The following is a 26,892-nucleotide window of genomic DNA, read 5'->3' as shown; positions in this document are numbered from 1 at the left end:
AAGCCTAGACTCTAACTTACTGTGTAGCTAAGGATAGCCTTGGATTACTGATTGTTCTGCTATCCTAGTTAGGGTTACTATTGCTATGACTAAACACCATGACCAAAAGCAAGTTGGGGAGGAAAGAGTTTTTTTGTCTTGTACTTCTACATTGTAGTCCATCACTGAAGGACAGGAACTCAAGCAGGGCTGGAATGTGGAGGTAGGAGCTGATACAGAGGCTATGGATGAGTGCTGCTTTACCTGTTTTGCTGCCCCATGACAGAACCCAGGACTATCAACCCAGGGATGACCCCACCCACAATGGTCTGGGCTCTTTCACATCCATCACTAATTAAGAAAATGCCATACAGGCTTGCATACAGTCCAGTCTTATGGAGGCATTTTCTCAGTTGAGGTTCCTGTGCCCCTTGTCATTCTTAACTTGTGCCAGGTTGACATAAAACTAGACAGTACACCCGCCTTTGCCTTCTGTGTGCTAGGATTGCAGGTATGTGCCACTATATCTGGCCTTTTCCCCCAACACCCTTGCAATTTTCCTTTTTCTCTTTATTCTTCACTTTCTTATAGCTTTTTAAAAAAAGATTACTTATTATGTATACAGTGTTCTGACATGTATGCCTACACACCAGAAGAGGGCACCAGATCTCATTATAGATGGTTGTGAGCCACCATGTGGTTGCTGGGAATTGAACTCAGGCCCTCTGGAAGAGCAGCCAGTGTTCTTAACCTCTGAGTCATCTCTCCAGCCTGTTTATTATAGTTTTATAGTGATATTTCAATAGGTGTTTTTCAAGAAAGGGTTTCTCTGGCTGTCCTGCAACTCACTCTAGGTAGGCTTTAAAGTCAGAGATCATCCTGTCTCTTAAGTGTGGGATTGGAGGTGTGCACCATCATGCCCAGCTCTTGTATATTTAGTTTTAAAACTTTCTGTGTAAATAACTAGAGGAACAGAATTAACGCTTCTAAATTGCAGATATCCATTAAGACCTTCTAGATCAGTGGTTCAAGACTCCTTTTAAGGGCCAAATGACCCTTTCATAGGGGTCACCTTAGACCATCGGAAAACACAGATTAACAGTAGCAAAATTATAGTTATGAAGTAGCATTGAAATAATTTTATGGTTGGGTGGGGTCACCACAGCATGAGGAACTGTGTTAAAGGGTCTCAGTATTAGGAAGGTTGAGAACCATTGTTCTAGATAGTAATTAGGCTGTGTGTGAGAAACTTATGTATAGTAAATGTTCAAGGTTTCATTCTCTTTTAATAATGAAATTTCACATTTTTAGTAGAGATTGATTACATAAGGTAAAAAAACGATTTTTTTCTCAGCTTCCTTGGGAGTATTTAAATTGGTACTTTCTTTTTTTTTAAACTTATTTATTTATTATGTATACAGTGTTCTGTCTGCATATATACCTGCAGGTCAGAAGAGGGCACCAGATCTTATTATAGATGGTTGTGAGCCACCATGTGGTTGCTGGGAATTGAACTCATGACCTCTGGAAGAACAGCCAGTTCTCTTAACCTCTGAGCCATCTCTCCAGCCCCTAAATTGGTACTTTCTAAACTCTCTGAGATGTCTTTCAGTGTCAGACTTGTGTTCTGAGTTGTCCATTGGCCGTCTCTGTGGGTTTATGCCATGTTTAAATTCAGCATATCTAAAACAAGACTTTAGTCTAGGTCTCTGTTTTTCTTTAGCTCTCATAAGTCACCAGGGCTTAAATTCGTGACTCCTCCAAAGTCTCCAAACTCATATACATACATTTAAACAAATTTCAAATCCAGATACTTTTATTTTTCCTGAATGCCTTCTTAGTGTGTTCCAACATCGACTCTTGTCATTCCTGGCATGGTTCACCTAAATTGCTTAAGTAGCCACACAGCCTTTTCTTCGATAATAGTCTGTAACACTCAGTTTCCTTTTGTACCCATGTCTAAAAGCAGCAAGTAGCTGTGTTTCTTCTTTGTCTGCAGAATTTGTTTTGATGTCTTTAGCCACTGACTCATTGTCACTTGGTACCATTTTCCCTTTTCAGGCTTGTCATGTCCAGCCTTGCATTTGATGCTCAGTAGCACCAGACTTAATTTCTGTACTGGGATATGTATGGTAATTCACTACATGCCTTTGCTCAAGCCTTACCTAGGGTTGTCCTTTCCTTTATTTATTTAGGTTATTTTGAGATACTTATGATTATGGCTAATGTTTTTCTAAACAGAGTTGCCTCTACTATTAAATAATCTGAGATGAATATATTCTAAGTTGCAACTTATTTTTATTAGGATACTCTGCTTGAGGTATTTTGTAATTTCTTTGAAGCTTTGGAAGGAATTGTTTTACTTGGCTGAAAGAAATGAAATGATTTTAGTATTTTAATAGATGAATTATAAAATTGGATGATTGCTTACCTGGATGAGTTTTCTTTTTACTTTTTGGTTTTTTTGATACAGGTTTTCTCTGTAAAACAGTGTAAAACAGTCCCGACTGTCCTGGTACTCACTCTGTAGACCAGGCTGGCCTTGAACTCACAGAGATTCACCTGCCTCTCCCTCCCAAGTGCTGGGATTAAAGGTGTGCACCACCACCACCCAGCATACAATTTTTAATGTTCGTTTATTTTTGAGACAGGATTTCACTATGTAGCCCTGACTGATCCAGAACTCACTATGTAGACCACGCTGCCCTTGAACTCAAGAGATTGGGCTGTCTCTGCCTCCCAAGTATTGGAATTAGAGGCATCTATTGGAATTAAATGCCATCACACCCTGCAGTTCTCCTATTTCATGCACGAACAAATTATGATGAGAAACTAGTGGTTCTTTTAAAGCAGATGATTAGTTTGAAGTTAAGTAAAAATCAGCATTACTGTAATGTTCCACTAAATACAAGTACTTGCTTTAAAAATGCCTTGAAGTGAGTTAGGATTTTCAGGTCTTATCCAGCCTTGTACAAAGTCTTAAGATTCCAGTGCAGTGTTAAGTTTCACCATTTGCTCTTCTTGGAGTAGTAACTCAATAATGACCAGAGCCATAGATGCTCTACTTTTTTTTTTTTTAATATAACCTTGATTCCACAGGGTAGTTTTATTTATAGAACTATGGCCTCAAGTTGCCTTGTACTCTGTCTTCTTGGGAATTGTAAATTCTACAAGAAAAAATTTTTTTATCCATGTTAGGACTATTTTAAGTGTTCACAAGCAGGTGTGGTTTATAGATCTGTGTGTGTGTGTGTTTTGTTTTTAGCATCAAGCATTGCACGGTTCTCTCCAATAATGTAGATCATCTTTTACTGAATTTAACGCTGTCTGATATCATGGTCTCGCTGGCAAATGCCTCAACTTTGCAGAATGATTCCAGTTGGATAGAAACGATAAGGAAATTTGTGACGGAGACCCTTAAAGGTGGTGCTAGGCTGAACAGTAAACAGCTGAACAGATTGCTTGGAGTCTCTTGGAGGCTGATACAGATGCAACCAAACAGAGGTAGGTGGTGCAGGAGAGGCGCTCTGGGTCTGGCATAAATAGTGATTGCCGTCACTCCATGTAGTTATGCTGCTTACATTCAAGCCATTGCAAGCCTAAGTGTTTACAAAGCAGTCTGCTTGAGCACTGGGACTGTGGCTTAAAGTGCTGCTTTCTTGGGCTGGGGCTGTTCTTAAGCAAACTGGTGAAGATGTCTGCCTGGATGTACTTACTCCTCCTCTGTTTAGCTTGAAATGAAGTTAGTTTTCTGAAGTGACTTACTAATTTTTTCCCCATTCAAATCAGAGCTTTCCTTTTTCATCCTTTCTAATACCTTGGTTTTTGTCATCCTAGGTTTGTTCCTAAGAAAAGTGATAATGTAATCTGGTTGCTTTGACTTTTGTTTGTCACACTGTTGCTATATATGATAGGCATTAGTTTATGCCTAAGACAGCTTTGCCCAGGAACAAAGAAGTACTGTGTGGAAGGAGTATCTGTCCTATGCAGTTGTTTTCTTTCTCTTCTCAGAGGCTACAGAGAATCTCATTAAGGCAGTGTATACGCTGTATCAGCAGAGAGGCCTGCTTCTTCCAGTTAGGACTTTGTTAATCAAATTTTTCAGTAAAATCTATCAGAAAGAAGAACTGAGGTCTTACAGATTGAGGTAAAGATTTTTTTATTTTCCCTTAGTCTCTTGCTGAGTTTTGTAGTCTGTGTACATCAGTATGATTAAGTCTTTAAAGTTTTTTGTTGAATTCAAGAAATGGTATAAAATTTTATCAACAAGAATTCTTCATAGTGCTAGAAAACTATACCCATATCTTAACAGACTAAGATAATGCAAGGCTGAAGTTGTTTTGTAGGTGGCAACATACTAAAGGCGCCAGTTTATTGTTTCATATATTTTATGGTAGCTAACACAGGATAAACAACTCACATAGATCTCACTGGTGTCCCTTTTCATTTAGAAATTATATAATTTAGTGAGCAAAACTGCCCCTGCTACGAAAGGGATGCCAGTATCCTACCTGCTTTCAAATGCTTAATAAGAAAATGTATTATTTGAGCCGGGCGGTGGTGGCGCACGCCTTTAATCCCAGCACTTGGGAGGCAGAGCCAGGTGGATCTCTGTGAGTTCGAGGCCAGCCTGGGCTACCAAGTGAGTCCCAGGAAAGGCGCAAAGCTACACAGAGAAACCTTGTCTCGAAAAACCAAAAAAAAAAAAAAAAAAAAGAAAATGTATTATTTGTATATCACTACTTTTGTTATATTTAAATAGAAAAGGATTAGTTTTGGTTTTAGTAATAGCTCATGTTTGCAAATTTACATTTATCCTGTTCTTCCTTGGCCTTCCTAAGGTACCGAAGCAGAGTGCTATCCCGTTGGCTGGCTGGCCTCCCATTGCAGCTTTCTCACCTTGGCTCCCGAAACCCTGAGCTGTCCACACAACTGATTGATATCATTCATACTGCTGCAGCACAAGCAAATAAGGACTTACTGAAAAGCTTACAAGCTGCTGCTCTACGAATTTATGGTGAGTGTTTAGTGGTGGAGGTTGGCCTGCATCTATTCCAACAAGGAAATGGAATGTTAAAAGGGAGTTCTATGATTTGCCTTTCTTTTGGTTTGCATTAGGTTAAATTGCTCAAACAAAATACTAAATTCATTTTAAGTATATTGGAATAGTTTTTACCTTTTATATTCTCCCTACCTGTTTTTGTTGTTGTTTTGGAAGGTGTGTTCGTTTGGGACAGGGCCCAATGAAGTTCAGGCTCCTCAAACTTGAGATCTTCTTGTCTCTACTTCAAGTACACATCCCTCCATGCCCAACTTGACTGTTTTCATTCTTAAGTTATCTTTAAAACAATTCATAAATTTAACTGAAAAGGTACTTTGAAAATTCTTTTGATGCTTTGCTGGCAAGACAGTTCTTGTGGTAACCATCATGAGTATCTTTGATGACTCCAATATCAATATTCTATTCATCTCTAGAACTGACTTACTGCTTAGTATTTTGAAGAAAAATATTAATAAAAGCTTATTGGCATTTATATTTGTAAAGTATATATGACTTACATTTATTGAGATATAAATCACATGCTGTAAATTTTATCATTTTGTAATGCTGTATAGTTCAGTGATTCTTAAGTATATTCCTAAGGTGGTACCATTATTACTACTACATAATTCTAGAATGTTTTCATCACTCCCAAAAGAAACCGTGTTTTTATTAGTCATCTCCTAGTCTTTCTTTACTCCAGCTCCTGATAACAGTTAATGTATATTCTGTTTATAGCTTTGCCTATCTGGACTTTATTTTAAAGATTAAAAAAAAAAATACATTTTAAATCATGTGTCTGTGTGTGGGTTTATGCATGTGGGTACAGTGCTCTTGGAGTTCAGCGGTATCAGATCTCCCTGGAGCTGGAGTTAGAGGAAGTTGTGAGCCGCCTGATCTGGTCTAGCAACATGCTCTTCACCTCTGAGCCCTCTCTCCAGCCCCTTTTTCATCACCATCAACATTTTTATTTTAAAAAAAAGTCTGTTTCTATGAAGACCGTTGGATGTTGTAAAGTTAATAGTGTCAAAAATGATTAAGTTCAGTATTTTACTTAAATAGCTTAGTAAGCCATGCATGATAAAATTTGGTATGTAATTGTTAAAATTGAAATTTAACATCATTTGTCAGCTTTGAATTCATTGGAAGTCATCAAGGTGCTTTAATAATTTAATCTGTGGTTTGTGTATCTTTTATAGTTGAATTTCATATTTACCTCCCCACTAGATCCACAAGAAGGCGCTGTGGTGGTTCTTCCTGCAGAGTCTCAGCAGCGTCTGGTTCAGCTTTTGTATTTTCTGCCTTCTCTGCCTGCTGATTTGCTTTCTCGGTTAAGTCGGTGCTGCATTATGGGGAGACTCGGTTCAAGTTTGGCTGCCACACTTATTGGAATACTGTACATGAGGTATTACTGAAGTGAGCTGTATTTTAAGTGTATCATCTTTCGCTACACAATGGAAATACAGAAGTTTTCTTTTGTTTTGCTTAGTTTTCTGAGAATAGGATCTTTCTGTATAGTCCTGGCTGTCCTGGAAATCTCTGTAGACCAGGCTGGCCTCAAACTCAGAGATCCACCTGCCTCTGCCTTCTGAGTGCTGGGAGTAAAGGCGTGCGCCACCAGGCCCAGGTGTCAGTTGCTTCTTGTATTAAACTTATTTTTGGCTATTGTTAACTGCACTGTGGTTCATAATTGTCTGCCTCACTTTTCTAGCATGAGCTGTTATAAATGAGAAGTCAAGGTTTACTTATGTGTGTTTGTGTGTCAGAATGATTATATTTTTAGGAGTTTGAAGCACTGACTAGTTTTCTATGCTTTTCTTCCTTAGAAATAGAAAAAAATTCTGAACTTTGGTTTAATGTTAGGCCTTTGAAATTTCTTTTTTTTTAATATGTAACCAGAAGTGTTTTTACTTACTGGTTTCCATTGGAGGCTACACTGTTCCTTAGCTACAGTGTCTAAAATTCTGTCAAGAGTAGCTTTTTTTTAAAAGATTTATTTATTTATTTATTTATTATACAGTGTAATGTCTGCATGTATCCTTGCAGGCCAGAAGAGGGCACCAGATCTCCTTCTTACAGATGGTTGAGAGCCACCATGTGGTTGCTGGGAATTGAACTCAGGACCTCTTGAAGAACAGCCAGTGTTCTTAACCACTGAGCCATCTCTCCAGCCCAAGAGTAGCTTTTTTGAATACTTACTGAATTTGAGTCTCTGGAAAGTACATTTAATGTTTATGAATATCAGTTATGGTTGTCTAAAGTTGATTAGCTTTTGTCAAGAGTGGGTTTAACAGTCTTGCTTTTTTGAACTTACCTTCCTCTGGAGATTTGTAGTGCTAGTTGGAAAATTGGATTAATCTGCAACACTGCTAAGCTAATGAGGGTTCATAATCAGTAACAGCAGATTGTGACTGGGGCAGGAGCTCAGTGGGACAGAGTTGGTTTGAGGCCTGGTTACCGTCCTGGTTCAGCAGTAGTTTGGTTCCTTCAGACGAACTTTTAAGTACTTCAGGTTTTCTTCTTCAGTATCTCTCCTCTTCTGCTAGACCATGATTATATACCAGCCAGTTTTTATAGTCTGTCCTACACTGGTATAAAAGTCTTGCTTCTTAATCCCATATCTGCTGGGTGCTGTTGCCAGATTATTTTTCCAGAGATATCTTTGATAAATTTTATTTTGTTGCATTAACTGGGCTTAGAGATTAAATTCACCTTTTGTAGTTTTGATGCCCAGCTGTTTGAGAACTAGGTTATTCCTGGTGTGAAAACCCCATCATTTAGACATTGTTCATTTTCTCAGTTTTTAAGAAGGGTGTTTAGAATTACTGCCTGTACCCTCCCCTCCCTCCATTTATAGTTCCTTAGGATTTGACAACCACCTCCTGTTGTCCTTTTTTAAATTGTTGCCGCCTTTTAAGCCACTTAAGCAACTGCAGCTCTGCCGCTACCAGCAGCCGTTGGGCTGCAGCGCACCCGCCACATCCGAGGGTTCTGAGGGAGTTCTGCTCCCTCACACTCTTCAGACCTCTCTCCCGCTGAGATTCAAAGGTTAAGGGGGAATTCTGTCCCTCAGAGAGTCTGAATAGCAAGTAACTCACCTTTCCTTGCTCACATCCTCCCCAAAAGCCCTCATGCTTCTTCTCCCCTCCTTATAAACCCTTCTCCACCTGGCTCCTCCCTACCACTTCCTGTCAGCTAGTTGCTGGCAGTCTCCTGACCACAGGTGAATTTTATTTAACCAAACACATCTTTGCATCATTAAACAAATGTTCCAGAGCATAAACAAAAGTTAACACACCTTGAAATAATATTCTACAACAACCCCCCTACCAATACCATTCTGGAATATAAAACAGTGGTTAGAAAACAACTTAGTCCTGAACAGATATGCCATGTGGCAAATTCTTGTAAGAGTATTTGGGACAATTGATAAGTAGTATGTCATGCTGTCTTTAAAACTAAAGTGATACTGGGTTTACTGTCAAGTTCTAATGTTATTTATGTTCTATGGCCTTTCTCATTTGCATTTCTGCCCATGATTTTTATAGCTAGATTGGGCAATATAATTATGGATAATTTTTCCCCCAAAAAACATGAATAAGGAAATTTCTCTACAGTGTTGAACAGAGAGAAATTGGACTAAGAAACTTTGTCTTGGGGGTTTTCATGAGGGTGCATGTGGTGCACATTTCCAGGACCAAATTATTAGTACTGCTCCTTTTAGTAGTGCTCTGGCTTGGGTAAAGCCGAGTGAGTATGGGCTGCTTGTGATCTGTTCCAAGTCAAACTTGAAGTGGACTTTCTACTTGTAGCCACTGGGTGGCACAGTTGCTTCCTGTATTTACTGGGTGTAAGAGGATGTTTTCTATCAACTCTTTTGTTCCTCTTGCTGTCCTTTCTGTTGAGTTCCTGTGATATACCTCCATAGATGTCTGCACGTTGCTTGGAATGACACAAGAATGCTTGCTTATTTAGTGTGCCTCCTCCTATTTAAGAATATTAATAAATACAAAGGTAGAGTTTTTTTGCTTGTTTGTTTTTTTACAACCCCCTTGTGACAGGAGGTAAATTAGAAAAGCCTAATTTTGTTTGGCATTTACTCAGTTGTCTGATAAAATCTGTAATATCAGCTGGTTAGACCTGATCATTATGTCTTTTTGCTGCATCTCTGCTTGGCATTCACACTTTCCCTAAGGAAGCCTTGCTCTGAGGGTTTTTCAGAGAACAGCTAGTAACTTGTCCTACAGGAGGAACCAAGTACTTCTCATTTTACATTTGGTTTTGGTCTTTTGAGATAGGGTCTCATGTAACTGAGGTGGGTCTCAAACTCAGTGTGTAGCTGAGGGTGACATTGAACTCCTGATTTTCCTGCCTCTGCCTCACAAGTACAGGGATTACAGGTTTGTGCCACTATGTCCAGCTCATTTAGACTTTGTTTAAACAGTAGCTGCTTTACTGTTCTTTTGTGAGGGTACACCAGAATGTAGCATTATTGCTTTAACAATAAACTTTTTAAGTCTGATTAGGATGCTTTTTGCTTTAGTTTGCTGTGAAGCTGAGATTTCATTAATTATCTTATTTGGTAAGGGTAAGACTTTATATAAATAAAAAACTTAGTACATAGTGGAACCTGCCACTGAAATAAAAACTTCTTTGGCTCTTTGGATCTAATTTTAAAATGTGCTGAAGTTTGGCTACATCATATATATGGGTCAGTTATAGTTATGTTTTTAATGAAACATAACTATAAATATTTGCACCTCTAACTTTCATAATTGCAATTCTGGGGTCCTTATATGTGAAGTTTAAACAGTATATATACTGTGGGTTTTACATAACTTGCAATTAGTTTTGTTTTTTAAAATTTAAAATTTATTTAAGGTGTGTGTGTGTGTGTGTGTGTGTGTGTGTGTGTGTGTGTGTGTATACACACGTACACATACATGTGGAGGTCAGAAGACATTCTGCAGAAGTCAGTTCTCTACTACCATATGGGTCCCAGGGACTGAACTCAGGTCATAATGTTTGGTAGAAGGTGCTTTTACACTGAGTAATTTTGCCAGCCTAGGTTTGTTTTCAGTAAAGGAAAATGCAGGACTGGGATTATGGCTCAGTGTTAGGGTACTTGGAGGTCCTGAGATTAATCTCTGAAGACCCCTCATTTTTCTTTAATGGTTTGTTAGTTATTTATTTTTGCCTTTATATGTATGCATTGATGTTTTGCCTGAAAGTATAGCTGTATGAGTGTGTTGGATTCCCTGGGAACTGGAATTACAGACAGCTGTGAGCTGCCATGTTGGTGCTGGGAATTGAACCCAGGTTCTGTGGAAGAACAGCCCCGTGCTTTTAGCTGCTGAGCGAGCTATCTAGCCCTCTCCCATCCCCTGGCTCTTAATACAGACTGGTAATAGTTCTTTTGTTTCTTCTAGATCGTCCTTTTCTGGATGGAGCCACTCGGTTAATGACTACTTAATGACAGATGTGGACTATCTCAGCTTCTTATTTTCCACACTTACAGGTAGCCATATTAACAATCATGTCAAGTTAAAAAGAGAACACAATGCTATGTGACCGTCACACTAGCCTCCTTAGACATGCTCATGGAAGTATGGTGTTATGAACATGGAAGCAGTTAGCTTGTTGGGCAGTATCTGTGGCAGTCTGCTCATGCTGGGGGCTGCTGGTCAGGAGGCTCATTGGCAGGTTTCTGTGTGGGTTGGACAAAGTATAAAAGAGCCAAGAGGGACATGAGAATTTTTAGGTAAGGTAATCCATGTTCAGGTGGGGTGATCCACCTATCCGTTCCACCCTTTCTCCCCAAAGAAGAGACTTAGAGCCAATGAGTAACTGAAAAGCATTTGAGGACCATTGTATAAGAACATACAGTGTTGAATGTATTTTGAAGGGATCATATTGTTGCTGCTTCCTCTTTGTTCATTTGCTTTGTATCATTTTTTTTTTGAGACAGTGCTTCCCTATGAAACTTTGTTTGGCCTTGAACTCGGTGATCCCCTACCTCTGCCTCCAGAGTGCTGGGATTAAAGACCTGTGACACCATGCTCCATTCATTTTCCTTGTTAAAAGCTACTGCCCCCCCCCCTTTAAAAATTCAAGATTACTAAAGCTCCCAATAGAAGTGGTTAAATTTTTTTTTTTTTTTTTTTGCTGTGTTAGAGATTGGGTCAGATCATATCCTTTGCATGTGTAGTTAATGTGAATTTTATGGTTTCATTTCTAGGATTTAATTCCTTAAGACACTGTAAGATACAGAAATACAACAAAGAAGAACTATTATGAGTGTTGTATATTGCTGCTCTGTGATTTATTTTTCAGCTGACTCTGTTTGTCACCCACATTAGGGTTTTCAAAAGAGGAGTTGGCCTGGCTTCAGAACCTTCGAGGAGTTCCTCATGTCATCCAGACATCGCTTTCCCCTGTGCTTCTCTACCTTACAGACTTGGACCAGTTTTTACACCATTGGGATATAACAGAGGTAACAGTGCATCCAGAAAGAAACTGTTCATTTCCATAGTCCTGCTGGAGTCACCAGTGCTTGCTGTGTTCTGGGTACTACTAGACACAGCAGGGTGTAGAGTGGTCCTCAGGCTGGAGAGGACCGCTGTGTCTGTAGGGGGAAATCCATGTGTTTTGAAGAGGGAGAATATGTACATAGAGCTTCATGGGAGAGGATGAATTTGAGTTAGTAAATGAAAGACCTTAGGTAAAGGTTGGCATCTTTGAAAGTGAGTTTTTATTTTTTCTTTCTTTCTTTCTTTCTTTCTTTCTTTCTTTCTTTCTTTCTTTCTTTCTTTCTTTCTTTCCTTTTTCTTATCTATCTATCTATCTATCTATCTATCTATCTATCTATCTATCTATCTATCTATCGTTTCGAGACAGGGTTTCTCTGTGTAGCCTTTTGGAGCCTGTTCTTGAACTCACTCTGTAGACCAGGCTGGCCTCGAACTCACAGAGATCTGCCTGCCTCTGCCTCCCAAGTGCTGGAATTAAAGTTGTGTGCCACCACCGCCCTCCTGAAAGTGAGTTGTTAAAGAAAAAATTGCTCATTAGTTTCTTAAGAATTAATGTGTAATTTATTAAAATTAAAGTTATGGAACACCCCAATTCATGAAAAGGTCTTAGAGAAATCAGAAATACAAGAAATATACCTAAACATAATAAAGGCAATTTACAGCAACCTAACAGCCACCATCAAATTAAACGGAGAGAAACTCAAAGTGATTCCACTAAAATCAGGAATAGGACAAGGCTGTCTTTTCTCCCCATATTTATTCAAAATAGTACTTGAAGCTCTAGTTAGAGCAATAAGACAACAAAAGGAGATCAAGGGGATACAAATTAGAAAGGAAGAAGTCAAACTTCCACTATTTGCAGATGATATGATAGTATACATAAGTGACCCCAAAAATTCTACCAGGAAACTCCTACAGCTGATAAACTCCTTCAGTAAAGTGGCAGGATACAAGATCAACTCAAAAAAGTCAGTAGCCCTCCTAGACACAAATGATAAAAGGGCTGAGAAAGCAATCAGAGAAACATCACCTTTTACAATAGCCACAAATAATATAAAATACCTTGGGTAACACTAACTAAACAAGTGAAGGACCTGTATGATAAGAATTTTAAGTCTCTGAAGAAAGAAATTGAAGAAGATATCAGAAAATGGAAAGATCTTCCCATGCTCATGGATAGGCAGGATTAACATAGTAAAAATGGCAATTTTACCAAAAGCAATCTACAGATTCAACACAATCCCCATCAAAATCCCAACACAATTCTTCACAGACTTAGAAAGAACAATACTCAACTTCATATGGAAAAACAAAAAACCTAGGATAGCTAAAAGAATCCTGTATAATAAAGCAACCTCTGGACGCATCACCATACCTGACCTCAAGCGCTACTATAGAGCTATAGTAAAGAAAAAAAAAAAAAAACAGCCTGGTACTGGCATAAAAACCGAACATGTGGACCAATGGAATTGAATTGAAGACCGTGACATTAATCCACACACATACAAACACCTGATTTTTGACAAAGAAGCCAAAACTATACACAATGGAAAAAAAGTATCTTCAACAAATGATACTGGCATAACTGGATGTCAACATGTAAAAGATTACAAATAGATCCATATCTGCCACCATGCACAAAACTCAAGTCTAAGTGGATCAAAGACCTCAACATAAATCGAGTTACACTGAACTTGATAGAAGAGAAAGTAGGAAGCACTCTTGAACGCATTGGCACAGGAGACCACTTCCTAAATATAACACCAGTAGCACAGACACTGAGAGCAACAATTAATAAATAAATGGGACTTCTTGAAACTGAGAAGTTTTTTTAGGGCAAAAGACACGGTCAATAAGACAAAAAGACAGCCTACAGAATGGGAAAAGACCTTCACCAACCCCACATCTGACAGAGGGCTGATCTCCAAAATATATAACAAACTCTAGAAACTAGACATAAAAATACTGAACAATCCAATTAAAAATTGGGCTAACGAGCTAAACAGAATTCTCAAAAGAATCTCAAATGACTGAAAGACACTTAGGGAAATAATCAACATCCTTAGTCATCAGAGAAATGCAAATCAAAACGACTCTGAGATACTACCTTACACCTGACAGAATGGCTATGATCAAAAACACTAATGACAACCAATGTTGGAGAGGATGTGGAGCAAAGGGAACACTCCTCCACTGTTGGTGGGAATGCAAGCTTGTGCAACCACTGTGGAAATCAGTATGGCGGTTTCTCAGAAAATTAGGAATTGAACTACCTCAAGACCCAGCCATACCACTCTTATGTGGTAGATATACACAATGGAGTACTACTCAGCAGAGAAAAACAGTGACAACATGAAATTTGCAGGCGAATGGATGGAACTAGAAAATATCATCCTGAGTGAGGTAACCCAAACCCAGAAGGACAAACATGGTATGTACTCACTCATAAGTGGATACTCGTTATAAAGCAAAGAACAGTCAGACTGCAACCCACAGAACCAGGGAGGCTACCTAGCAGGGGAGACCCTAGGATGACTGTGGCTTATAGTAAGTTTTGGTTTTACTCAATCACTGGGCAAGCATCAGTGAAACATTTCACTATTAGGATAAGAATTTGTACTGTATCAAGCTGATGATAGAAAAATAAAATAAAATAAAATAAAAAGTTAATGTGTAATTTATTAAAATTTAACTTAAGGAAGACTCCAGTTCTTTCTTAGGTTTCTAAGTCAGCATACAGATCATGTTTACAATTCTTAAAAGGAGATTCTAGTTTATATTTTGTACCTTTGATAAACTACTTAAAACCATTGACGGTTTAAATAGTTTAAATAATCTTATTTTGTTCAGTATTTGCTAAGGAAACCTTTAAAGATATTAAATTTTATTGATATCTAATAAACTTAGTAATGCAGTAAATCTTACTAGTATGTTTCAGTATTCGTGAAACTGCACCTTGAAACCCTAAGCTTAAACCAAGTTTTAACGTGGAATTATATGGTTTACCTTTTATACAAAAAGGCAAAATTGTCGGGCAGTGGTGGCACACGCCTTTAATTCCAGCACTCGGGAGGCAGAGGCAGGTAGATCTCTGTGAGTTTGAGGCCAGCCTGGTCTACAAAGCGAGTTCCAGGAAAGGCACAAAACTACACAGAGAAACCCTGTCTCGAAAAACCAAAAAAAAAAAAAAAAAAAAAAAAAAGGCAAAATTATCTTAAAAGATTAAAACAGCCGCCCAAAAGTCACAAATACTGGTGTGAAGTGTTTGAGTTGTGTATGTGCTTATTCTTTTTTTTTAAGTTTTTTTTTTTTAAGATACTATATGTAGCCCGCTGGCCTTAACCTCAAATCCCTACCTCCTGAGGGTGGCATGGGTCGCCCTTCATTTATTAATTAACATCTTTTTCTGTTCTGTGTCTCTCTGCTGGCTGATAACTTTATTGATCTAAGAGATATTTGGCTGGGACACTCATCTTTTTTATTTTCTGTTATATCCAGTTTTTAGGCCAAAGTGTTCTGCCTTGATCTATCAGCGTTCTTTACTAGGGCCATCTCTAAGTTCAAATTTCAAGCCAACTCTTCTGTTTCGTTGTGAAGCCCATCTGGTTTTATTAAACTGGTGTTTTCACTTCATTCTATCCTGAATTCTATTCATGTTCTTCTCTAAAGGGTTAGAGCTATGCTTTTTGTAGATATTTAAACTACTTTTGTCTTGACCTTATTTGACACTGGTCAGAAGGCTAAATGTCATACCAGTGACATTTAGCCTCTGCAACTCAGTGCCAGAGGTTTTTTTTTTTTTTTAAGAGTTTCATTTTGAGTTCTGCATAAATACTTGGTTTTTAAAAGTGAAAAGGAATAATGGAATACTGAAGAGGAATAGGGTAACTAATCTAATATTTAATAGTTGAGATTTACTTCATAAGAGATGAGAAGAGCTTTCAAAAAACCTTTCTTGTGGTTTATAAGGCCTAAAAATTATATTTAAGAACTGGGTTTGTTAACAATTTTTAGTAGTAATTGTCATTTTAAGGATAATTCTGATGTATTTAAATTTTCATTTGACATTTCAGAAAAGCATTTTATGGAGATTAGTGGGCTAGGATTCCAGGCATAGGTTTGGCGGTGTCTAATTTGGTGAGCTAGACAATTCAACTTTTTGGCCTTGTTTTAAGGAGGCTTTGAATTAAATGATGTTTCGAGCACATCTCCAGTTTCTGTTTGTGTGTGTGTGTGTGTGTGTGTGTGTGTGTGTGTGTGTGTGTGTGTGAGAGAGAGAGAGAGAGAGAGAGAGAGAGAGAGAGAGAGAGAGAGAGAGAGAGAGAGAGAGAGAGAGTCATATGTATATTAAGCATATCATCTTTGGAAAGCCACAGTGTAGCTGTGTGTGTCTGTGTGTCTGTCTAGTATGTATGGCATACGTATATTAAGCATATCATCTTTGGAAAGCCACAGTGTAGCTGTCATGAAAGTGTCATCAACTATTTCTGAGATGAACATTTGGCATGGCCATGGACTAAGTTTAAAGGTTGCTGTCTTTGAAATGTTAAGGCATAAATTGTGGGAAATTAGAGTTATAATTTTAGTTTTTGAAGTTTTTAAGCAAAAACCCTCAATTTCCTTTTCAATAAACTGGTTGTATTTGAATTCCATCTTCATGTGAATGTATTTGAAGTACACATCATTTTGGTATCTTAAGTATACAAATTTTATTTTTTAATTCATATGACTAAGTTACCAGTAGATTAGAATTCCTTAGTTGCTTTGGGTTAGTGTTATCTGCCAGGTGGAAATGAGGTTTTCACTGAATCTATTTGGGAATAGTATTGTCCATTTGAGAATAGTATTCACACAAAAAAGAAAGAAAGAAAGGAAGGAGGGAGGGAGGGAGGGAGAAAGAAAGAAAAAGAGAGTAAGAGAGAGAAAGAAAGAAAGGAAGGAAGGAAGAAAGAAAGAAAGAAAATTCAGAAGGCCGGATGGTGTATAGGGAGAAAGAAAGAGAGAAAGAGAGAGAGAGAGAGAGAGAGAGAGAGAGAGAGAGAGAGAGAGAGAGAGAGAAAGAAAATTCAGAAGGCCGGATGGTGTATAGGGAGAAAGAAAGAGAGAGAGAGAGAGAGAGAGAGAGAGAGAGAGAGAGAGAGAGAGAGAGAGAGAGAGAGAGAGAGAGAGAAAAGAAAATTCAGAAGGCCGGATGGTGTACAGGGAAGAGTCTTTATCCCTTCTTATCCAACCATTTATTCCCCCCACCCCCTTCCTGAGTGCGTACCTTTTGGTTTTCTCCTTTTATAAAAATAACACTGTAGATATTGGTCTGGGCCTTGTATTTTTCACTTAGTGACTTTGTGACCAGTCTTTCTGACCTAAAAAGTAGTGCTTTGTAGCAGTAATCAACAGGGGAAAATCCCAAAAGGAAGAGATGTCTGGACAGAAAGAGCTTTCTCAGTGAAGAGTCCCTTTTTCCAAAAGTCCAGTGAACTGCTTAATGCTCATGTTGTTTGAACTTGTTGCTTTTAAGGTAGTGAATGGTTAGTTGCAAAGGCTTTGTTGTTGTTGAGTAGTGCTGGGTTGGTTACAACCCAGGGTCTTGAGCCTGTTGAGCACTGTTACCATTGAACCACAGTGAACCCAGCCTCCAAAAAATACATTTGTTTTCCATGAATAAACCTTGGACATAAGTGTAACAGTTCCCGGATTTTTATGCACTTACCTCTCTTTTCCTTTTATAGTAGCATAATCTAAATTTTATCATAGTCTTGTTTTTTTTTTTTCCTTTTTTAGTTTTTCGTGACAGGATTTCTCTGTGTAACAGTCTTGTTTGACCTGGAACTGGCTCAGTAGCCCAGGCTGGCCTTGAACTCAACAGAGATCTGCCTGCCTCTGCTTCCTAATTGCTGGGATTAAAGGCATGTGCCACCACTGCCTGGGTGTTTCTTTATAGTTTTTTTTTTTTTTTTTTTTTTCATAACTAAGTATATCTCCCAACTCTTGTTTAGTTTTCCATGTTGTTGAACTGTTTGGTAATTTGCTTGTGTTGAACAGTTCATTTTTTATTGCCATACAATTTTTTTTTTTAAGCTATTTTATGAATGTGGGTGCTTTGCTTGTATGTCCATATACCACTTGGATATCTGGTGTCTGTAGAGGCCAGAAGAGGGTGTCAGATCCCCGGGAACTGAAGTTATAGACACTATATGGGTGCTGAGAATTGAACCTAGTTCTCTCAAAGTGGCCAGCTCTCTTCACCACTGAGCCATCTCGTTAGCCTCCCTGCTCCAACATTATATTGTAGTAAACTTTCTTGCCTGACTTATTATCATATTTTAACATCTTTATTTTTCCTTGGCATAGGGGTTAAAATGGTAATTATATGTCTGTTTTTCTGTATGTTGTGTGTGTTTCTTTTTTTACATTTCAAATAATCTTTTTAAAAATTAGTTGGTATGTGTATGGGTATTTTGGTCTCGTGCTAGTTAGATGACTCTTCCAACATCTCATTGAGGATGGAAATTGGAACCTCTGATTTGGTCTACCGTTTACTGGTTTTGTCTATTGCATGTATTTTTCCTTCTGTCTCTTAAATTCCTTTCAGGTATCAGTTTGTATGGATGAGAATTGGTTTCCCTGTCACAGCCACTGTATTTATTCTCTTTCATTATTAAGGAGAGACATAACATTTTTTGTATAGCTCAGTCCAACATGGAGTTCATGTCCATATCCACATTCCGATTCTTAGGCTTTCAGCTTCTCTGGGTGTTGACTCAGTGCTTTAGACACAGTACCTGTGTAAGCTTAGTACTAAATGGAAGATGTTCTGGTTTAGAACATTGTTTAATGTGATTCTATTGAGCCTTTGAGAACAGAAAGGCCCCTGAGTTTGAACAAGAAATTTGACATACCAAGATGCTTTTTCTCATTTTCTCAGATATTCTAACATAGATGAGCCTGTGACTAAATGAACCTACAATTTTCCTGTTGGCTTCCAGGTATTAGAAAATCCACTTCCTTTTGTGGAGCCAGAATGACTGTCTCCAGTGAAACATACATAGGGAAAAAACTACAAAATTCTTAAAATAAAATATAGACATGAAACAAAATAGACATGTTTTAACTTTGCCATTTATTTTAATATTTAACCTTTACCATAGCTAGATACAGTTTTGGGCTGTTCTTAACTGCTTTAATCTTGCCCCCCAAGTCTTCAAATTCTAAGCCCAATTGAGGCCATAAGCCTGCCTTTATTGCTCATGTGTTGGCTTGTAAGTGTGCAGGGAAGCACAAATGGCCATGGCTGTGGGAGCTTATGCAACTCTGTGGGTCAGATTCTTGGACAAGTTCTGGTGTTTCCTTTTCTCACTCTAGTATAGTCTCTTCTTGCATTTGTATTAGATGGCAAACCAGTGCATATAGAAAAGAAGCTCGTGTGGAGGGTGTCTCATTACTCTTGAGTTTCTGTTGTTACAAGTACTCAGACTCAAGGACAACACCACATGGCTAGTGCTAGTGTTCTTTCTGTTCTCTTTTTGTACCTGCCTTTTCTGACAGTGAGAAATGGGGCTCTTTTAGATGTACTTCATTTTTTTTTGTTTTTTTCGAGACAGGGTTTCTCTGTGTAGTTTTGCGCCTTTTCCTGGAACTTACTTGGTAGCCCAGGCTGGCCTCGAACTCACAGAGATCTGCCTGCCTCTGCCTCCCGAGTGCTGGGATTAAAGGCGTGCGCCACCACCGCCCGGCTGTACTTCATATATTTACTTGATTGTTTCTTCTGTATGCCTAACTGTTTGGACTCTGGCTTTTGGGGGCAGGCAGTCTGTCTGTATTCATGGATGACCCGCTCTGGCCTACACCAGCTTTCCTGCCAGAGCTTACGGAGAGAGACCCTACGTTTAGTGGCTTTAAAGCAAATTGTTTTGAAGGGAAGAGATGAAGTGAGCTCCTTGATTATTATAGAGTGGTTTTCAGAATGAGAGTTACCTTTTGTTTTTAGCAAGATTTACCACCCTTTTAAAGTAGAAGCAGGGAGATGGCATTGAAAATATGAGCGTTTTTCCTGTCAGTAAAAAAAAATTTCTATTAAAAACCTTTGGATAATATCAGCCTGTAAGAAAATTTATAGGGAACTATTGATTTGATTTTCTAATCTCAAAAGTTTATAAATAATGCCAATGAGGTTTTAGGCCCTATTCTCTGCATAAAGAAACAAAAACCACATATACACCAAACTCAGAAGGATATCTTCTCTCCCAATCCCCAACCCCATGTTGACAGTTTTTTGAATTTAGCTTAATCAGTCTCTTCCTAGGGAGAGACGACTCTTCCCACCAGTCATGTCCCTCCATGCAGTGTTATACATCTTACACATCTGGTAATGCACCCCATCAGATTCTGGAGTTTGTTTGGAGACCAGTGTCTAGGAAGGACTTGACTTCCTCTTTTCTTTAGAACTTAGAACATTTTAAAATGATAGGGATTCAATTTTCATTAGATTTCTCTTCCTTTTACCTTTGTGGAATGGTAGGCCACTATTATAATTAAAATGATCAGGACACACCTCGAGAAGCTCCATCACTATCCCTAATTTACAAATGGAAATCCAGAATGCTCAGAAATTTGTAAATAAATCCCATCATGACATTCAGCAAGTTTGGGGGTTTGGAGTACTGAAGATTTCAGACTTTGGAATTATGAATGCTTAACTGGTAAAGTTTATGACATTCTAAAATCCAGAAAATTCCTAATGTTAAAAACACTGCCTCAAGTATTTTGGAGAAACGATATTTAATCTGTACTGGTATTCCCTGGATTGTAAGTATTTTTCTGTGGTATGCATTTTCTACTAAGTGACCAGAAGGCTTTTGTCAGCCCTTTAACCACGTCCTTTGGGCCTTTCTGTTGTAGCAATTAATAGAACTACAGTCTCCATCTTCCTAAGATGTTTGGAAGGTGTGGGAGTTTCTGTAGCTGCTTAGTAGATGTCATGCTGGAAAGCCTGTGTGTGAGGGCTCATTGTTTGATCCTTGACATTTGTCTCTTCAAAGTCATGTTTTTGTTACCTGTTTGCTATTACTATGTAAAGTTGGTTAAAAAACTGTGTTGAGGGGTTGGGGATTTAGCTCAATGGTAGAGCGCTTGCTAAGGCCCTGGGTTCAGTCCTCAGCTCCAGAAAAAAACCAAAACCAAAAACAAAAACAACTGTGTTGAGCCAGGTGGTGGTGGCAGAGGCTCACCCCTTTAATCCCAACACTGGGGAGGCAGAGGCAGGTGGATCTCTATGAGTTCGAGGCCAGCCTGGGCTACAGAGCAACATCCAGGAAAGGCTCCAACGCTACACAGTGAAACCCTGTCTCGAAAAACAAAAAACAAAAAACAAAACAAAACAAATCAAAACAAACCCACTGTGTTGAACTTTTTTTTTTTTTTTTTCTGATTAAAGGCGTGCGCCACCACCGCCCGGCTCTTTTTTTTTTTTTTTTCCTGATTGTTGTTTTAAATTCTTAAATGCCATAATGAGGTTCCTGTTTTTCTCCTTTTCTGACAGGCAGTTTGTCACAGTTTATTGGTTATTCCTGCCCGAAGCCAGAGCTTTGACATCATGCAAAGTGCCATCAGTAAGCATTTGGTAAATATCTTTAGTTTTGTGGGGTTTCTTTTAAGTCAAACATTAATTTACCTGGCCTCTCATGGCCTGATGTGGTAAGGACTTTGCTGGCTGTTAATTATGTGACTGGAGATGGCATTGGGTGCGAGTGGAGGGTGGAATGCATTCTTTTCCTAAGACCTTGTTTTCTGTTTTTCTTGTGTTTGTGAAATGGGGGACCTTACATTAACCTCCCAGTCGCTTCTGACTTACTGTCAGTGAGTGTGTTTGGGACCCAGTAGACAGATGGTTTGTGGTTCAAAGTAGGGCCATTAAAGACCCAGTCATTGGAAGCAGTGGGCTGAGCTTGGAGCCTGACTTGCCTTCTAACCGTTGGCATTACCTTCACGTTGGCATGCCTTCACGAGGGCTTGTAATTCCCTCTAACATTTACGTTTTGACTTTGGGATGTTTAGAATGTGTTTTACTTAAGAGAAAGGCCTCTTAAAATGTATTTTCTGTGGGGTCGCTTCTTTGGTTATTCTTACAGTCACGTCCATAGCCCTTTTCCTCCTGTAGAACGAAGTTTCCTTGACTTGGAAGAGAATGCACTGCACTTCCAAGTGCCCTTCTTGCTGTCAGACTTCAGCTCTTGTTCTCTTACTGTCCAAGATTGTCCAAGATGCCTACCTTTTTTTTTTTTTTTTTTTCCCCCACCAATCCCAGAGGTTTTTTGCTTTCCTGGGCCCACATTTGTTGTTATGGGAAAGGGTAAACATCCCAGCCAATCTTGGTTTCCATTTTGAGATTGCCCTTAGGAGGTTCCTAATGATTACTCAGCAGTTTGCTGATCTCTATACAGTTAACAGCTTATATTCAGCCTTACTGAGAGTGTGCCCCTGGGGTCCAGAGGAATGAGCATACCATAATATGGTTTGCTCCAGGTTTCTTTCCAGTGAGCAGTTGAATATTAATATAATATCTCTTACTGATTCCTGTAGATGCATTTTCCTTATTTGCATCTAACTGGATAAATAAAGGTCAGAAGAAGACTAAATGTAAAAAGGACTCTGCATTAATTCCATAGAGTAGAAGGTGGGAACAAGTGAACAGTCTTCTAGTTTGAATGGTTTTAGAAGTAACTGGGTGATTGTTAGTATGGAGATTTTCTGACCAGTGAATGCCTAGTAGAATGCTTGTGTGTATGAATTCCTGAGCCCTGCTTTCACTTCTCAGCACCACACACACAAAAGGTTATTTCTTCATGCGAAGTCATTTTTGTTGGGAATTAAATTCTCAGAGGAAAATTGGGGCTTAAACTGCTGTAGGTAGCTGAGCCATGTGAATACTGAGCTGGAGCACCAACCACCCCACCCAAACCCCAACCCAGTTAACAGGCTTTGCTTTATTTTGGGGAAGGGCTTTTGTGAAGAGGTAATTCATCTCTCTTTTCTCCACTCAGGTTGGGTTGACTGTAATTCCTGACAGCACAGCTGGCTGTATATTTGGAGTGATGTGTAAACTCCTGGATCATACGTGTGTAGTTAGTGACTCTCTCCTGCCATTCCTGGCTTCTTGTTGCTACAGCCTTCTTTATTTTCTGCTTACTCTAGAGAAAGGGGAAGCGGAACATATGAAAAAGAGGTAATGTTTTTTGATTTTTCAACTTGAATCTTTTCTTTCTCTTTCTCTTCTCCCTAAATAAGAGTGAAGGAGAATTAGATTTTAGGACTAATGTAAACAAATTTCCGTGGGCTAGTATCAGCTCCGGCAGCTTTTTCTTTGGTCTCTCATGAACCTTTTTAGTGTTGTAGCAAGAATTCTAAGGTTCTTTTAATTTTCCATTAAGCTACAAATTTGAAAAGTCAGATGGTATTACAAAGTTTCCCAATAGCTTTCTTTATGAACACTACTATAGGTCTACCAAAGCAAAAAAAATTTCTACTCTGAAGACAGTGAAGTGTGAGTACAAATGTTTGTGGTTTTTTAGGCTTCATTAGAGCTAGCCAGAGTAGAATTTTAAATTCTTGGATTTAAGAAGTATTCTAAAATGCTAGTGATTTGTTTAGTATTTTTACTCCTATGTGATATTTAAGCTAGAACTTACAGGTAGTTTGGAGATTCTACTGTAGATTTAAAAGTGTTTTCATGTTTTAATTTTATTGATACACTGTTGTATGAATTCTAAATTGTCTTATAATAAAAACCCAGATATTGGGGTGTATACTGAAAGATCAGAGGAAACAAGCCACAGCCACTTCTCACCTTGTCAGTTCCTCAGCCAATCCTGTCTCTAAGGATCCTCTGACTGAATGCCCTTGAGTCCTCAGCGGAAAGGTTCTCTAGTTCCTGTCTCCTCACGCCTTATATGCCTTTTTCCGGCCAGCCATTTCACTTCCTATCTCAACCTTCCTAGTGCTGGGATTAATGGTGTGTGTGTTTTCCAAATACTGGGGTTAAAGGTGTGTGCCACCACCGCCTGTCTGTTTCTCTCCTAGACTGGATCATTCTCATGTAGCCCAATGTGACTTTGAACTCATAGATCCAAATGGATCTCTGCTTCCTGAGTGCTAGGGTTAAAGGTGTGTGCCACTACTGCCTGACCTCTATGTTTAATTCCGTGGTTGGCTCTGTCCTCTGATCTTTAGGCAAACTTTATTCTTAGATTACAAATATCACCACAGTACACCTGTTGAAAATCAGGTGAGAAACTGACGGGTGAGCAAATTGGAAAAAAATAAAAGTTATATTTTACCTGCTGTCAATGTTTTGATATGTGTATTTTCTAGTCTTTTTTTGAACTTTATTGTTTGTTCTGGTGTGTGTGTGTGTGTGTGTGTGTGTGTGTGTGTGTGTGTGTGTATTTCACTGTAATATCATAAAACTGATGGATAGTGAATATAGAGTTGATGTTATCTGAGGGTTTTTGTTTTTGTTTTGTTTGTTTTCTTTGGAGCTGAGGATCAAATCCAGGGCCTTTGCAAGCACTCTACCACTGAGCTAAGTAAACCCCCAACCCCTATCTGAGGTTTTATAACATCTCTCCTTAGGACTTTTTACTGCTATTTGTTATTTTCTGTCACTTGAAATATAAGCCCCTTTTATTAAACAATCTGAAGTTCCAGAGACCTTTGGAGCTTTTCAATAAGGAACATCTTTGACCATGTGACTAGACTGGACAAAGTGTAACACTGGTTTTCCCTCTTAAAAGCACCTCTTTGTTTGTTTTTACAAGTCTCTCTTCATGCCCTGGCTGGCCTAGAACTGGCCATATAGGCCAGGCTGGCCTCAGACTCACAGAGATCTTTGATTTCACAGATGTTAGCTGGTTGGGCTTGACCAGGTCCAGATCACAATGTGCCACTGAGCCCTGAAGATGCTCTTCTTTTGTTTTCTTGGTCCTTTGTTACTAATGAAAATCTGCTGCTGACCTAACCACTTGGTTTGTAGGTAGAAGTCTAAGTCTTTATTTTCTTTTTAAGGAACGGTTGTATTGTAAATCAGGATGTGTTTCGCCATAGCATAGGTTTGATACTCTACTTGGAGACTCGGGATTTTTTTTTTCTTCATTCTGGGGACTCATTAGTTATTGTATTACTTTCTCCCCTTGTTTCTTCTTGGTTTTTCTAAAAATTCCATTTAAGCATAGGGAGCTGTTTATTCCTTTTTGTCTCTTAATATCTTCCAATCTAATTCTTTTGAGTTAACTCTCTCATTGAGCATTGACTTGAGCAGGTTTTGCTTGTTTTGTTTTTCTCCTGTTTTGACATTCTTGTTTGTGGTTGCTGGTGTTACTTAAGAGTTCCTGTCAGTTTATTCATTGTCCTTTCTTCCAGGGCAGAACTTTTTACATGGAGAGTAAGAGCGAGTCTGAAAATTGGCTTTTCCAGGACTGAGCAAATTCTGTGTCTTGGATTGTATACTTTTTTTCTCAGTGTGTATATTTTGGGAGTTTATGGAGCGCTCCCTATAGGGTAGTTTCACATTTTCCTTTTCCTTGTTTCCTACCTTATATATAGAATTCAGTTCAGATTCCTTGTCCCCCACACCTAGGGTTTGAAGCATTTGTTCTAACACCGTTAGTATAAAGTGAGGAGCCATGTGCTACAAATGCTCTAGCCAGTGAGGATTGTTATAGAGGATAATGGAACTGAAAGATGATCATCGCCTAGTGGCCTTGTAGCCATCGTAATATTGTACACTTTACTCATATGTTTGTGGTGGTGCTGGTGTAGACAGACCTACTGCGTTGCTAGTTGTACAGAAGTATAGCATAAGCCAGGCATGGGATGCATAACTAGAATCCCAGCACCGTTAGGCAGAGCAAGATTGCTACAAGTTTGAGGCCAGCCTGGCTTAGTGAGTTTTGGGGCATAGTGACACTCAAACATTAAAACCAAATAGAATGTCAAAATATGACATGTATAATTATGTGTAATACCTAATACTTCATACTGTGTGCTTACTGCATCTCTTGATTATATTATGAAGCTATGCACTTTGGACCTCATATGGTGAGATCATCTAACAATACCTTTCTCAGAATGCAGCCACACTGTCAAATAATCCAAGGGCTAGGTATTAAAAATCTATCAAGAACTTAAGCAGCTTCCTCTTGTCTTTTTCACCTGAGTTTTTATAGTGTTTATGCCTTTGCCTCATTAAGCTAGTCAGGAGCTTGAGTTTTTCCTCCTTGTACGTGGCTGCCCAAGTCTGGTTCTGTGTCAGTACGTGGGCTAAAGACCTTGACCTGTTGGTTTAAAACAGATTCACTGTGTGCTACACACACACACAGGTCCTTTAGGAGAAGTCCAAGGGGATGATCATGGTCAAAGAGCTCAGAAGGTTGGAGCCGTTAGCTGCCCAGCCCCGGGGATTGACCTCACCAGGGCAGCGAGGGACTGAGGAATGACAGGCACATGTAGAGAAAAGCGGGGATCTGGTAGGCCAGAGTCTCAGATGGAGGAGCTGCAGCACTCTGGAAGCTCAGTGTGCTTATTATAGACAGTTGAAAGGCTAGACAGGCGTTTCGCATCCAGATGAATAAAGAGACAAGCTGATAAAATTGTAAGGGAGCCGTCTTCAGGCCATAACATCTTTGGGAGAAGGGAATGGGGGAGGAGCTCTGGTGGACACAGCTATTTCTGTACACGGTGTCAGCGTTTGCACTCTGTACCCAAGGAAGGCTTTGCCATCCCTCTGAGCCTCACCTGGGGAAGGCTTTGCCAGTTCCATGGAACTGAGGCTTTGTGGTTCTTGATATGTCAGTGCCCAGACTACACATTCATTCACTCAGGATTGCTCCCAAAAGTTCCTGTACTCACCATCCAGATGGAGCTTGTGTCATTGGAGTACACCCACAGATCGTATTTATCATAAACCTGTTTAGCTACTACTCATCATGTCTCACCTTTTGTGACCTAGTGTTGGAATAATGGTCCCATTATTGGTTATTTTCTGAAGTTTACTTGGGGTTCTGGTGAACATGTTTTTTTCTCTGGAAATAGGCCCTTTGTTCTGTAATCCTGATCAGACCCTGGAAGTTTGATGGATGTATTTCTTTTCTTTCTTGGGCATTGTATGGTCATTGATTAGTGGCCAGTGTTAGGTGATGGTTGTGCATGTGTAGATCAAGCTCTGTTCTATATATAATCTCTGGTTTCCAGGGTGTCTGGTTTCAAGCCCAGGAAAATGCTGTTTACCAGACTTTCTAGCAGCTAACTCTTAGTTGCTTTTCCTTACATAGTTCTGATGAAACCTAGTTCTTA

General features: G+C 39.0%; 1 protein-coding gene across 2 annotated transcripts in view; it reads left to right on the top strand.

Annotated features, from left to right (window-relative positions):
• Positions 1-26,892, top strand: part of Tex10 (testis expressed 10) — a 43,831-nt gene that overhangs the window by 14,173 nt on the left and 2,766 nt on the right. For both annotated transcript variants that reach the window (XM_042271164.2, XM_042271165.2), the window contains exons 6-13: positions 3,245-3,483; positions 3,991-4,126; positions 4,821-4,996; positions 6,248-6,425; positions 10,450-10,538; positions 11,380-11,513; positions 21,086-21,166; positions 22,587-22,768. In XM_042271164.2, coding sequence (XP_042127098.2) covers positions 3,245-3,483; positions 3,991-4,126; positions 4,821-4,996; positions 6,248-6,425; positions 10,450-10,538; positions 11,380-11,513; positions 21,086-21,166; positions 22,587-22,768 — 1,215 coding nt within the window. The remainder of the gene's footprint in view (positions 1-3,244; positions 3,484-3,990; positions 4,127-4,820; positions 4,997-6,247; positions 6,426-10,449; positions 10,539-11,379; positions 11,514-21,085; positions 21,167-22,586; positions 22,769-26,892) is intronic.

The sequence above is a fragment of the Peromyscus maniculatus genome, chromosome 2 (genome assembly GCF_049852395.1).
Source record: "Peromyscus maniculatus bairdii isolate BWxNUB_F1_BW_parent chromosome 2, HU_Pman_BW_mat_3.1, whole genome shotgun sequence".
Taxonomy (NCBI): Eukaryota; Metazoa; Chordata; class Mammalia; order Rodentia; family Cricetidae; genus Peromyscus; species Peromyscus maniculatus.
Note: the sequence above shows the minus strand (reverse complement) of the source record. Positions and strands in the feature narration are given on the sequence as shown.